Here is a 12,303-nt window from a genome sequence, read left to right as displayed (position 1 = left end):
TGTTGATAACAGCTTAGAGATGGTGTTTGACTTGTGTGAAACCATAATCAAATTGTGGTTGAGTTCTGCGTTATTATCTCCGGATTATTTAGTCGGTTTTTATATTGATATTGGTTCCGAATTTTACGGGGTACACGGCAATTCTTTTTTTCGTTTTCAAACATGTCACATGGTTTTAATTTGAACATTGTTTTCTGGCCAATCGCAGGCTAGTAAGAAACGAACTGATACACCCTTTTCAAAATCTCTCGTTTCAATGTTTCATCAACGGAATAATATAACAGTGCTTCATAATAATAAGTTCAGCAGAAATTGGTTATGAATGAAAATAACCGTTTCTGAACAAGAATCCTCTAGAGTAGATTTCCAAGTCAAGTTGCTTTAATACATACATTCTGCTTCGTATACAATCCAAATCACTATACATTTGTTTTTTGGTCTCCCGTTACCATTCTCATATGCTTGTATCTAAACTATATTTGATGACTCCGGAATTTATGCCTTAGATTCTAAGTAGCATATGTGATGCTAACGGTTATGCATATACATATAAGCAAAAACTAGGTTCCATTGCCTCTGAGGGCAGGGCAGGAATTTCATATTCACTCATTTATTTCGTAATTCACCTAAACAAGGGCAATATTCCCCACTGGTGCAGAAATCCTTCACCAGTAGTGACTTCTAAAAATAATAGAAGCAGCACTGCCAGCATAGCTGCTCTTCCATTCCAAGTTTCGGCACTTTTAGTCCAACCCCATTCCCACACCAATACTGGTGGTGGCAACTCCCTACGTTGCGAGTCATATGCTGCCAACAACTCTTCTACGCTGCCCAATGGAACTAATGACTGCAATAGAGCCAAAATTTTTCTATTACATTACATGGAATATTAATATAATAAATTTGTTATTTCATAATCAACTATTGGTTTTAAACTTCTTTATTAGTGTGAAAATGGCTAAAGCAACATATACTTTCAAGTTTCAATCAGAAGAGTACCTGTCGTGCTTCGAGGTTTGAGACTGCCATCGCCCCAACATATGGCAAACTCTCAATTACAGCATCCGCCAAATCCGAAATGAAGGTGGGTTCACATCCCAGAGCAGGAACTCGACCCCATTTTTCTATACCAGAACTTAGAGCAAGTTCTTTGTACTCAACATCAATTTCTTCTAGTGTTTCAATATGCTCACTAACAAAGCTGTGAACCAAGCAGAAGTTAAACAACTTAATAGTGTCACTTATTCTGTGTGTCAGTGTGAGAAGGGGAGGAGAGAGACAAGGTAGTAGGATGGCATTACCTTATTGGTACAGCTAGCAGACTTTTTACGCCCTTTTTCCCAAGTTCAACTATTGTGTCATCTGTATAGGGTTTTAACCATTCCACAGGTCCAACTCTACTCTGTAACCATAATTGTGATCAATTGTTAGAAAATCTAAAACGAAATCTCACTCGAGTCTTGATGACTAACGTTCAAGTTCTCTTAGTCTTAGTAGCTACCTGATAAGCAAGGGTGTATTGATTTGTTATCTTTCTTTTCTCAAGCTCTTCCATAATTAAATCCACACATTCCTCCATTTCAGCCTTGTATGGATCACCAGCCTCTTCCACATAAGCAAGAGGCACCCCATGTGCACTAAAGAATATCATGACCTGCAGTACACATCAGCTACTAAGGTTAACAATGAATATTTTCGATAAAATTAAGTAAAGCTACTCCTACGTTTTGTTTGGCTATATCCTAACCAGAAATAATTATACAATGGCAACAGATGTTATGCTGTTTATATTTGAAGTGGAAGAATGGCAATGATAAGATACAAATGTCAAGGAAGCACACCTTTCCTGTTTATTCTTTCCTTTAAAACATAAATCAAAAGAAATGATCCAGTACCTCCTCAGGATGGTCAAAAGTTTTCAGCTCATTTTCAATTAAATTTGCCATGGCCTTTATGTATCCTTCACGTTGGTACCATGAAGGTATTACTGTATGCTGCATGTTGACTAGATACTCATCCTCGCTGAAGAAACAACAAATAATTCATAATAATACAAAATGTCAGATGAATATTGAAGTGTAATGATGTGATAACAGTGCATTTTATAATAATTACCGGAATATACTCTCCAAGAGACGCAGACTTGAACCGCTAGTTGATATTGAAAATTGTGGATAAAGGGGAAGCACAACAAGCTTTGTAATGCCATCCCTTTTAATCTACACGATGAAAAATCATAACTAGAATGAGAATATAACATAAACAGATAAACAAAAATAAAGTTACATCAATTACTATGACAAGTATTAGTTCATCTGTGTCATATCAGGTGCCCTCCACCCTGTTTAGTGTTTACTATATCCTCCTCTATGGCAGTGTGCTGTTTATGATACCATATGGGGTATTGTGAGATAATCTTAATTGAAACTGAGAAGAAGTTGCTATGAGGAGGCATAATCTTAATCAAATGCCATCCAATTTCATATTTTTATCAAATACCTGTTCAATTGCTTCTTCAGTAAATGGATGCCAGTAACGCATCCCGACATAAACTTTGGCTGGGACATTCTTGGCCCAAAGAGATTTCCTTAACTCTTCTGCCTGTGTAGAGAATCATTAAAAGAGTTGTAATAATAACAGAAAAAGAAAAGGGGGAAGTATTTGTTGGTGTAGACATGTTATGTTAGCAAAAAAAATTTAAGTCAGCTGAAAATCATATGGACTAGTGAAAGCTTAAAAATTGCACTTGAAGTGGTCAGGAAAAAGGAACAAAGAAATTAAGGATGAGACAACTAAAAATTCCACAATGCTAAAATTATAATTACCAACAAGCAATATTTCATCTCAGATAAAGAAGTTCTAACTTTTATTTGTTCAGAAGATTTGTAATCAACCGGTGATAGTATTAAAAAAAAGCCATCAGGAAGCATCATGCCTGTTCATCAGTCATACGTCTAAGAGGAGATCCACCACCAATTGAAGCATAGCCTTCTTTGCTCTTTGGTGCTCGTACCACAGATACAAATTGGGCTAGCGGTTTTTGAAGAAAACTAAATAACCTTGGCAATCGTATAATATCCTGCATAGTTGCAAACAACAAATAACTATACAACAAAAAATAAGAAATTGAACATTTTAGCTCATCTCAGCCTATATAGAAATAAAAACAATCATTCAGATGAATAGAGGGTTAAAGCTAGAGTAGTACAGGATCAGCAAAAAGGTTAAACAGAAAAGGCTGCACATCATCTAGAGTCTCTGGTCCTCCAAGGTTTAACAATAACACTCCAATCTTATCATCACCAACAAGAGGTGTACCAGAATCAGAAACATCTTGAGCTGTTGGAGTAACTAAAGCATCAACCGGCAACAAGTGCCGCCTGAGTGATTGCTTGGAAATAAAGGGTTGTGCTTCAGACCATCCTGGGGAACATCTTCCCATGGTGTAATTCTTCAAGGGGTTAGCGGTAGTTGAAGTCTCTGCTTGGCCTCCAGAACAGCGATACATCTTTTGAGAGGTGCAGATTGCCTGTGGCAACAACCTATGAAAGTAAAAAATATTAAAAAACTTTGCAAAATCTACTAACATTTAGCAATAAGATAACTGAATTACATGAATAACAAATTTTAATAAGAACATGTTAAAAACATACTTTTGGCATTAAGATGTTCATACCAAATGTTTGGAACAGGCAAGCAAAAGGGCTCATAGCATACAACACATGCTTATTTAGAAAGCCAGGATTAAGTTGGGTTTTCTGCCCAATGGAAACAAAATTATAAACGAAAGCTTATGGTCTTCGACACTTTCTGTAAACTTCAGAGGGAACAAAGAGTAGTTGACATAACATTATAATATTTCCTTAAGCAATGGAATATTTTATGTTAAAAAAGCAATCTTATAATGCCAACAATAAACACTAAAGGAATACTCAATATAGAAATTAACTTTTTGTTATGGACATTGTGGACACAATATAAGCAATGAAAATAACCCTATTTAGAATTGGATCTCAGATTTTTAACAATATAATAGGCAGGGTAACTAACTCGGATGTCAGAACATGGTGCTTCTAGCTAAATGAGTCCATCTTTAAATACCGAAGATATGAAACACTAATGGGAGTAAAGGCCGAAAGCAATACTTACAGAGGAAACTTGAAATTGCGAGAAGCATGAGTGAGGCATGGAGGAGGACAGCGAATATAAGAGCAAGAAGAAGAGGAAGGCGATGAAGGAGCGTGAATTGGAGAATTCATAGCTTGTGATGAATGAAAAATCATCACTTTTCACCACTTGCTCGTCCTTCAGTTCCTGCAAAAATGTAATTTTGAGGCTTCAGCAACAAAACTCAAAGCTCAAGCGAACGAAACCCAGAAATCAATTACAGAAAAGGAGTAAACTTTACCTAATTCCAACTAATTTGGGAGAGAAAGACCTGTCACTAAGCAGAAGGGGGAGTACGAATAAAGACCATGTAAAGTTCCTTTCTTTTTTTATTTATTTGATGGGTTCTTTATGCAAATGTAGAAAAAAAAATGTAATAAATGCTAAGTAGGGTTTTGCATCTGAAATCTGAATAGAGAGAGAGACCCTTGAGGTTGAGAGTGACTGATCTCTGATGAGATTGCAAAAAAAATCCACAGCCACCTCTTGTTCCCCTTTTTGTGTTTATCAGCTTCTCATCTTCAACGATTTTTAACTGTCCAAAATTTTTCCAATATTATCTTTCTATCCTTTTCATTACAGGGGGAAGTTGGGCTCAAAACAATTTAATGTTCCCCTCTTCATGCCTATGAGTCTATGACATTTGTTTGCTTTTTATGTATTTTTGGCTTTATTTGTTAGGAGTGTTTATATGATTTTAAATTTTCTTACACTTAGAAGTTAGAATGCAAACAATTTAATTAGATTCCATAAATAGTCATAGTAAATAATATAAATTATATTTTTATTAATATATAAATAATAATCCAATCAAATATTTATATAAAAATTATTTATATTCACAATGTACAAAAATTAAATTTATTATGAGGTATTTCTTTTTAGTAGAGTATGTTGATTTTTGGACTGATAAAAGGAATTTATAAGACTCCAAATATATCTGGGAATTTCTGAATTATCCAACTTGATGTGGACACACATGCATACCCATCAAAGATGTATGGCATATATATTTTTAATAAATTTATTTTATTTTCGGACTGATTATCCATGAAAGAATGAATATGCACCTCCACCAAATTACTCTTTGAAGTAAATAAATCAAAAGAAATGTGACAATATATTGATAATTTGATATACTGTTAAATCCCACCTTTAGTTACCATCCCAAAAAAAAAAAAAAAAAAAAAAAACTCGGTTTTCTTTAATGTTAAATAATCAAGCAGGCGACATGGGATTTAACTTGTTTTTTTTTTTCTAAATAAAATTATAGTTATGAAAAAAAAATTAAAATAATCATGTATATCGTTTTCTCCCTTCTATTCATGCTGCATTCCGTTTTCCTCTTCTTCAAAGGTGTAGAATGTAAAACTAAAAAACAAAAAAATCACATAATTTTGAGGTGAAGTACTGAAGTGGTAATTAAGTACATTTCCTTTGAAAATTAAAACAAAATGAAAAAAAAATGACGGGAGAAAGGATATTATGACTTGAGTCACAATTCACTTGCGTTTTTGCTAGAGGGAAGACCCACGTGGGTGCCATGTGAGGCACCAATGTGTTTGTTACTTTGTTACCTTACAATTTGTCGAGCAATAAAGAAGACAGCAGAATCTGAATTCCATAATTTTGTGTGTCTCTCGTATCAAACAAATACTCGGTTTGGTAAAGCTTTTCGAAGAGGTGTTTGTGTTTTTTAAAAGTCCAAACTCCTTATTTTATGTTTGGTAAATAAAAAATATTATATATGAGTAAATGCTCTTTTCGGTCCCTAACAATTTGCCCGATGGACTTCCCACCCCCTAAGAAATCTAAATACCCAAATCGATCCCTATCTATTATGATTTCAGTACGTTCCAGTCCCTGCAACCGGATCCGAGCAGATCACTGGCTGATGTGTCAGTAACTTGTCCACGTGGGTTTCTCTCCTTCATAATTGGGACAAATCGCCCCCTGTACCTTTGTTGAAACGCTGCGTTTCATTATGAGCGTTATTCCATAAAACACCTTCCTCTCCCTCTTCATTTACATTTGGCCCTAACTCTGAAACCTTTCTCCTTCCCTCCAAAAGAGCGTCACGTTGAGGACGTGCGATCGTGCTGCACCACTGTGTGGGAAGACATTGGAAGCATTTGGCAAGTTTCTTTGAAACGGTAAGCAATCTTTCGTTCTCTTCTACTTACTTTATGTTTCACTGTAGTCAAATTGAGGAGTGTGTCAGATAGTGGGAGTGAAATTAGCTTTGATAACTCAGTTCTCCTCTGCATGTTGATTATGGGTGGATGGGGTGAAGTACTAGTTTTGTTTGATGAGTTAGAGTTGTTGTGAAACTATAATAGTGATGTTAACTTTGAAAGTTTCTACCTTTCTGCTTATTGATGAGTTAAGAATTCTTAACTGATAGATATTTTAGTCTATTTGCTGTTGATTAAGTTTGAAGTATAGCTCTGTTACTGAGTTATAGTTTGGATTTTTACAGATGTCTGTGTTTGTTATCCCTGTTTTTCATCATGGTGGGATACTCAAGAAAGATCCAAATGGAGTGCTACGGTACGTAGATGGAAAGATTGAAAAATTTCCACCCATGGATGTTGATTTTGTCAACAAGAAGGACTTGGAAGAACTCTTCAGGGGATTAGGTTATATAGAATACAAAGAAATTTACTGGCTTGATCCAGCAGCAAGAAACCTGGAGTTTGGGCTTCATATCCTTAAGGGTGACCAGGATATTAATGACATGTGTGAAGCCACTCTAAGTTGTCCAGATAGAAATGAGTTCTACATCTACTTTGAGCACCCGGTAAGTCAACCAATGGCAGTCGAACCAGAGGCAGAACCAGAGGAAGAGTCCGTTGTGGTCACAGAGGAATCCTCATCGGATGATGGATACGAGAGTGCCGAGGATGAGGCCTACAAGCCTCCTCCTCCTAGTTTTGAGACTGATAGTAGTGATATTGAGTCACCAAAAAGACATGGAAAAAAAATAAAGGAAAAAGCATCTGTGTCTCCATCAAACAAGAAGAAAGTGTCACCTAAGAAAAATGGTAAGAAATCATCAAAGAGGTATACTAGGAGGAGGAGGAAGAGACATGTGCTATACGGTGAATCTAGTAAAGGAAATCGAATTGAGACACCTCCTAGTGGGTTGGGTTCTACCCAAGGGCCAGTAGAAACAGATATGGGAGGGCCAGTAGAAGATGAACTAGGAGGTCCAGCAGTGGTTAAAGAGAAGAGTGATAGTGATGACTACAACTATGAATATGCTTCTGAAGAGTGTCATACCCCGGTATCTTCTGAGGATGAGAGGACAATACACGGACTTGATTTCAATGAAGAAAATGAATATGGAGAGGTTCGGTTTGAGCTTGGAATGCAATTTTCGACTATGGAGATATTTAAGAAGGCCTTGAAGGATGTATTTGTTTGGGATGGAAGAGATTGCATGTATATCAAGAATGAGAAGGAGTGGGTCAGGGCTAGATGTGCGGAGGAGAACTGTCCATGGTTAATATATATGGCAAGGAACTCAAAAACAATGGCATTTGAGATAAAAACATTTCACAACAAGCATACATGTGGAAGGGATTATGGAAGCAATTTGGCCGATAGGGCATGGGTCACAGATAAGCTGGAAAAAAGGTTGGCAACACAGCCTAAGCTAACACCGAGGGAAGCAACGGAGCATATGAAACAGGACTACAATGTTCAGGTCCATCCAAAAATGATCCAAAGGGCTTTGAAAGCAGCCAGGAAAATTGTTGTTGGGAATGACAAGGCACAATATGGGAAGTTGTGGGATTATTTACAAGAGTTGCACAGGACTAACCCAGGCAGCACGGCTGACATGTGTGTTGACCCAATTCCGCAATCTCTACTGCTGTTTGACAAAATTTACATATGCTTAGATGCGTGCAGAAATGGTTTTGTTAAGGGTTGTAGACCACTAATAGGCCTAGATGGATGCTTTTTAAAGGGGTATTATGGAGGCCAACTCCTAACTGCAATGTCACTTGATGCTAACAACCATGTATTCGTTATTGCATATGCTGTTACAAGAGCAGAAAATACAGAGAATTGGATGTGGTTCTTAACTCGACTTCAGGATGATTTGGGAGACCATCAAGTGCGTGGATGGAATCTCATGTCCGACCAACAGAAGGTAACATCATTTGCCAACCTATTCTGATATTGATTATAATTCTGCAGAGTTTAGTTGGATTATAGTGTAGATATTGTTTAGATTATTAGATATTGTTTTATAAATACAGTCTGCACAAGATAATTGTCTTATTAGATATAGATTTCTGTTGCACATGTTGGATTATAATTAGATGTTTGTAACAGTTATAATTGGCATGCCATTTTCAGTTTTATAAATGCAATTCTGCACAATATAATTGACTTATAATTAGTTTATGTCTATAGACCTCTGTTGCACATGTTGGATTATAATTAGATGTTTGTAACAGTTATAATTGGCATGCCATTTTCAGTTTTATAAATGCATTTCTGCACAATATAATTGACTTATAATTAGTTTATGGCTATAGACTTCTGTTGCACATGTTGGATTATAATTAGATGTTTATAACAGTTATAATTGGCATGCCATTTTCAGTTTTATAAATGCATTTCTGCACAATATAATTGACTTATAATTAGTTTATGTCTATAGACCTCTGTAGCACATGTTGGATTATAATTAGATGTTTGTAACAGTTATAATTGGCATGCCATTTTCAGTTTTATAAATGCAATTCTGCACAATATAATTGACTTATAATTAGTTTATGTCTATAGACCTCTGTTGCACATGTTGGATTATAATTAGATGTTTGTAACAGTTATAATTGGCATGCCATTTTCAGTTTTATAAATGCAATTCTGCGCAATATAATTGACTTATAATTAGTTTATGGCTATAGACTTCTGTTGCACATGTTGGATTATAATTAGATGTTTGTAACAGTTGTAATTGGCATGCCATTTTCAGTTTTATAAATGCAATTCTGCACAATATAATTGACTTATAATTAGATATTTGTAACAATTATAATTGGCATGCCTTTTTCAGTTTAATAAAATGCAATTTTGCACAATATAACTAAATTATAATTAGATGTCTGTAGCAATTATAAAGGACTTATATTTGGTTTTTAAACCAAACTTGCAGGGACTTATGCGTGCTGCAAAGGAAGTCATGCCCTATGCACACCATAGAAATTGTGTGTTGCACATTTGGAAGAATCTTCAACAAAAATTCAATAACAAGCAGGTAAAGGGACTGTTATGGCATGCTGCCAAGTGCACTACTCAGGTGCAGTTCAAAGCATCAATGGAGAAGTTTAAAAGTGAGTGCCGCGGAGGATGGGAGTATATGAATCAATTTGACCCAGCAACTTGGTGCAAGGCATATTTCAGTCATGGTCCGAAGAATGACAGCCTCACCAATAACATGTGTGAGGTTTGGAATTCTATGATAGTTGAGGCTAGGGAGAAGCCGATTCTAACAATGTGTGAAGAGATAAGGTGTACAATAATGAAAAAGATGGCCAAGCACAAGAGAATTTTAGGGAGGTGCACTGAGAAACTGGCACCAGCACAGCAGTGGAGACTTGACAAGCACATTAAACCACAGAGTCATAAATGGAATGCACAATGGAGCGGAGATAATGACAGGGTTCTATTTGAAGTTACTAGGGGAAAACACAAATTGGGTGTCAATCTCCAACAACATACATGCACTTGCAATACATGGCAGTTGACAGGTAAACATTAATTATAATTCTTGTCTTGTTATTTTCACATTTTTTACCGCATCATATTCATGTTTTTATTGCTGTTGTATAGGGTTGCCATGTGTCCACGCAGTTGCTGCTATCTCTAAGTTGAGAATTAAGGCTGCCGAAGACTTTGTGAGCCCTTATCTCACTATGGATGCTGTGAGAAAAACATATGACTTATGTGTAAATCCGGTGAACAGCGAAGAATTTTGGGAGAAGACAGACCATCCAAAGCCACAACCCCCCAGGATAGTAAGACCAGCTGGTCGTCCAAAGAAACGCAGGACTGATTCCAGTGCACCCCCTCCCCCTCCCAGTGATTGACGACAAAGTGAGAAGAACTTTTCAGGTAACGTGTAGCAAATGCGGGGAGAAGGGGCATTATTATAAAACATGCAAGGGAGCACCAGCTAAACCCGACTGGCAACCAAAAAGAAAGAAGGCAAAAGCGGCTAGCAAAGCTTTGGTTGTGATGACTGAAAATTTAGCTCCTGCCCCTCACCCTATAGGGAATGTGGCTGGTATTGATGGTGGTGTAAATAACATACATGTTGAAGAACCTGAACCTATTCACCTGGACCCTTTTGTAAGTTTTTTTCTTTGGACAAGTATTTTGTAACTCGTATACATTTTGGGTTGTGTCTTTGAGTATTCACAATGAGTTAATATTTGAAAACATATGTGGCTGCGAAACATGTTTCTGTCATACAGGATACGGCTAGGAAAAACAAGAAAAAAATGCCAAAGAGGCCGCATGTAGAGTCAGATGAGATAAACATTTCACAAAATGCCCCAACTGCAGAGGTAAATAGACACACCATAGTTCTTTACTTTTTTTGAACACAAAAGTTGTAGTTTGGAGTCCAAATGTGATTCACTATTGTTTTACCAGGTTCCAGGAATTGATCAAACAACTCCAATGAATCAGGCCACAACTCAGGCATCAAAGGCTCAGCCCCATTATGCAGCACCAAAGTTTAGGCCCAAACAGAGTGTCAGAAGGCCCCCAGGTCCTCCAGTGCAACCCAACGAACCTCCTCACAATATACAAGCCCAATCAAAAGGACAAGGCTTAGAGAGAACCTCTCATGCAATCTCCAATGAAACTTTGGCAGCAGCTAGCACTGGGACCTCATCAAGGCTATTCAAGTTCATTCCAACTCCAGAAATGAAGCCTCCACCAAAAAAATAGTGAAAGAACTTGCTATATGGATATTATGTTGTTTAGAAAATGTAGAACTTTGGCATAGGGGGAGACTCTATCTTAGTTATTTTGGTTATAGTGTTGATGTTATGATTAGGTTCTGATTTGAAGTCTACATAATACTCAATGTTGATTTAGAGATACAGTCAATTTTTTTGGTTTTTGTTTTAGTATCAAGTTGAAAAAACACACATGGTCTTCTGAGTGAAACTTCTGGAGCAGGTCATATTTTGGAGTGAACTTTTTGTAAAATACTCATGCTTTGGTTTGTGAATCACTTAATCACTTTATATGTTGGTTTCAATTATTATGAAACTCTCAGGAATTGGAGTGCAATTCCAAATTTCTCACAGATTTGAATATTTATTTACATTGTTATCTTCATAGACATGTGTTTCATAAACTCATAATAATACAATATGATAATATCTCAATACACTATTTTAAATTCTAATAACTACATGAAATAAAATAAATTAAGTATCACTGTATTAGAGTAAATAATCATAACATCAGTTGTTGTCTTCATACAAGCTATGAATTTCAACAAAAATACATTAAGTAGTTGTCTTCTATTTACATAACTTTGCACACTAAATCAAATTCACATTTTTCTCAATTAACCCACTACAAATTGATGAAATTATAAGTGTAACTGCAATTCCAACTAAAAAAGTGGTTAATGTTCTGCATTTAGTGTTGTCTCCAAATGTTTTTTCAATTTTCTGCTTTGCCATCATTACTTCCAGTGCCTCCAATCTTTCTTCCATCGTCTTCAAACTTTCAACCACACCATTTTGATTGACATAAGCTTTATGTGAATATGACTCAACATATTCATCAAGCCAAGCAAAGTATTTACAATGTAGAGCTGCGGTCTGTAACAAATAACACTCCATGGTAATGGCAAGGAATTTTGAAACAAAACTAAAATTGAAAAATGATTACCTTAAAATAAGAGCAACCAAAAAAAAGTCTGTTCGAATTTTCTACAGTGCTAGATTGAAACAATATTGCATATGTGCCACAATGACATCTGGGTGCTACAAATCTTTTCTTGCCTTGGTTTGCCTTTTCTCCTATACTCCCAGTGGAACCCAGAGTCGGACTCCAGCACAAATTCTCCCCAGCTTCATTGCTTTCCTCCAC

At 36.2% G+C, this 12,303-nt stretch overlaps 1 protein-coding gene across 1 annotated transcript; it reads right to left on the bottom strand.

The window, feature by feature from the left end:
- Nucleotides 1–335: 335 nt before the first annotated feature.
- On the bottom strand, nucleotides 336–4,894 carry LOC112732989 (ferrochelatase-2, chloroplastic). The gene is made up of 11 exons (XM_025781829.3): nucleotides 4,409–4,894; nucleotides 4,150–4,314; nucleotides 3,209–3,542; nucleotides 2,936–3,079; nucleotides 2,500–2,601; nucleotides 2,116–2,219; nucleotides 1,896–2,022; nucleotides 1,502–1,654; nucleotides 1,302–1,402; nucleotides 1,000–1,201; nucleotides 336–847 (listed from the first exon to the last, which is right to left on the bottom strand). Exons 2-11 carry the CDS (start codon nucleotides 4,281–4,283, stop codon nucleotides 623–625), a joined length of 1,626 nt encoding a protein of 541 aa, XP_025637614.1. The 5' UTR covers nucleotides 4,284–4,314; nucleotides 4,409–4,894; the 3' UTR covers nucleotides 336–622.
- Between the last annotated feature and the right edge of the window lie 7,409 nt (nucleotides 4,895–12,303).

Source organism: Arachis hypogaea, chromosome 13, assembly GCF_003086295.3.
Source record: "Arachis hypogaea cultivar Tifrunner chromosome 13, arahy.Tifrunner.gnm2.J5K5, whole genome shotgun sequence".
Lineage (NCBI taxonomy): Eukaryota > Viridiplantae > Streptophyta > Magnoliopsida > Fabales > Fabaceae > Arachis > Arachis hypogaea.
Note: the sequence above shows the minus strand (reverse complement) of the source record. Positions and strands in the feature narration are given on the sequence as shown.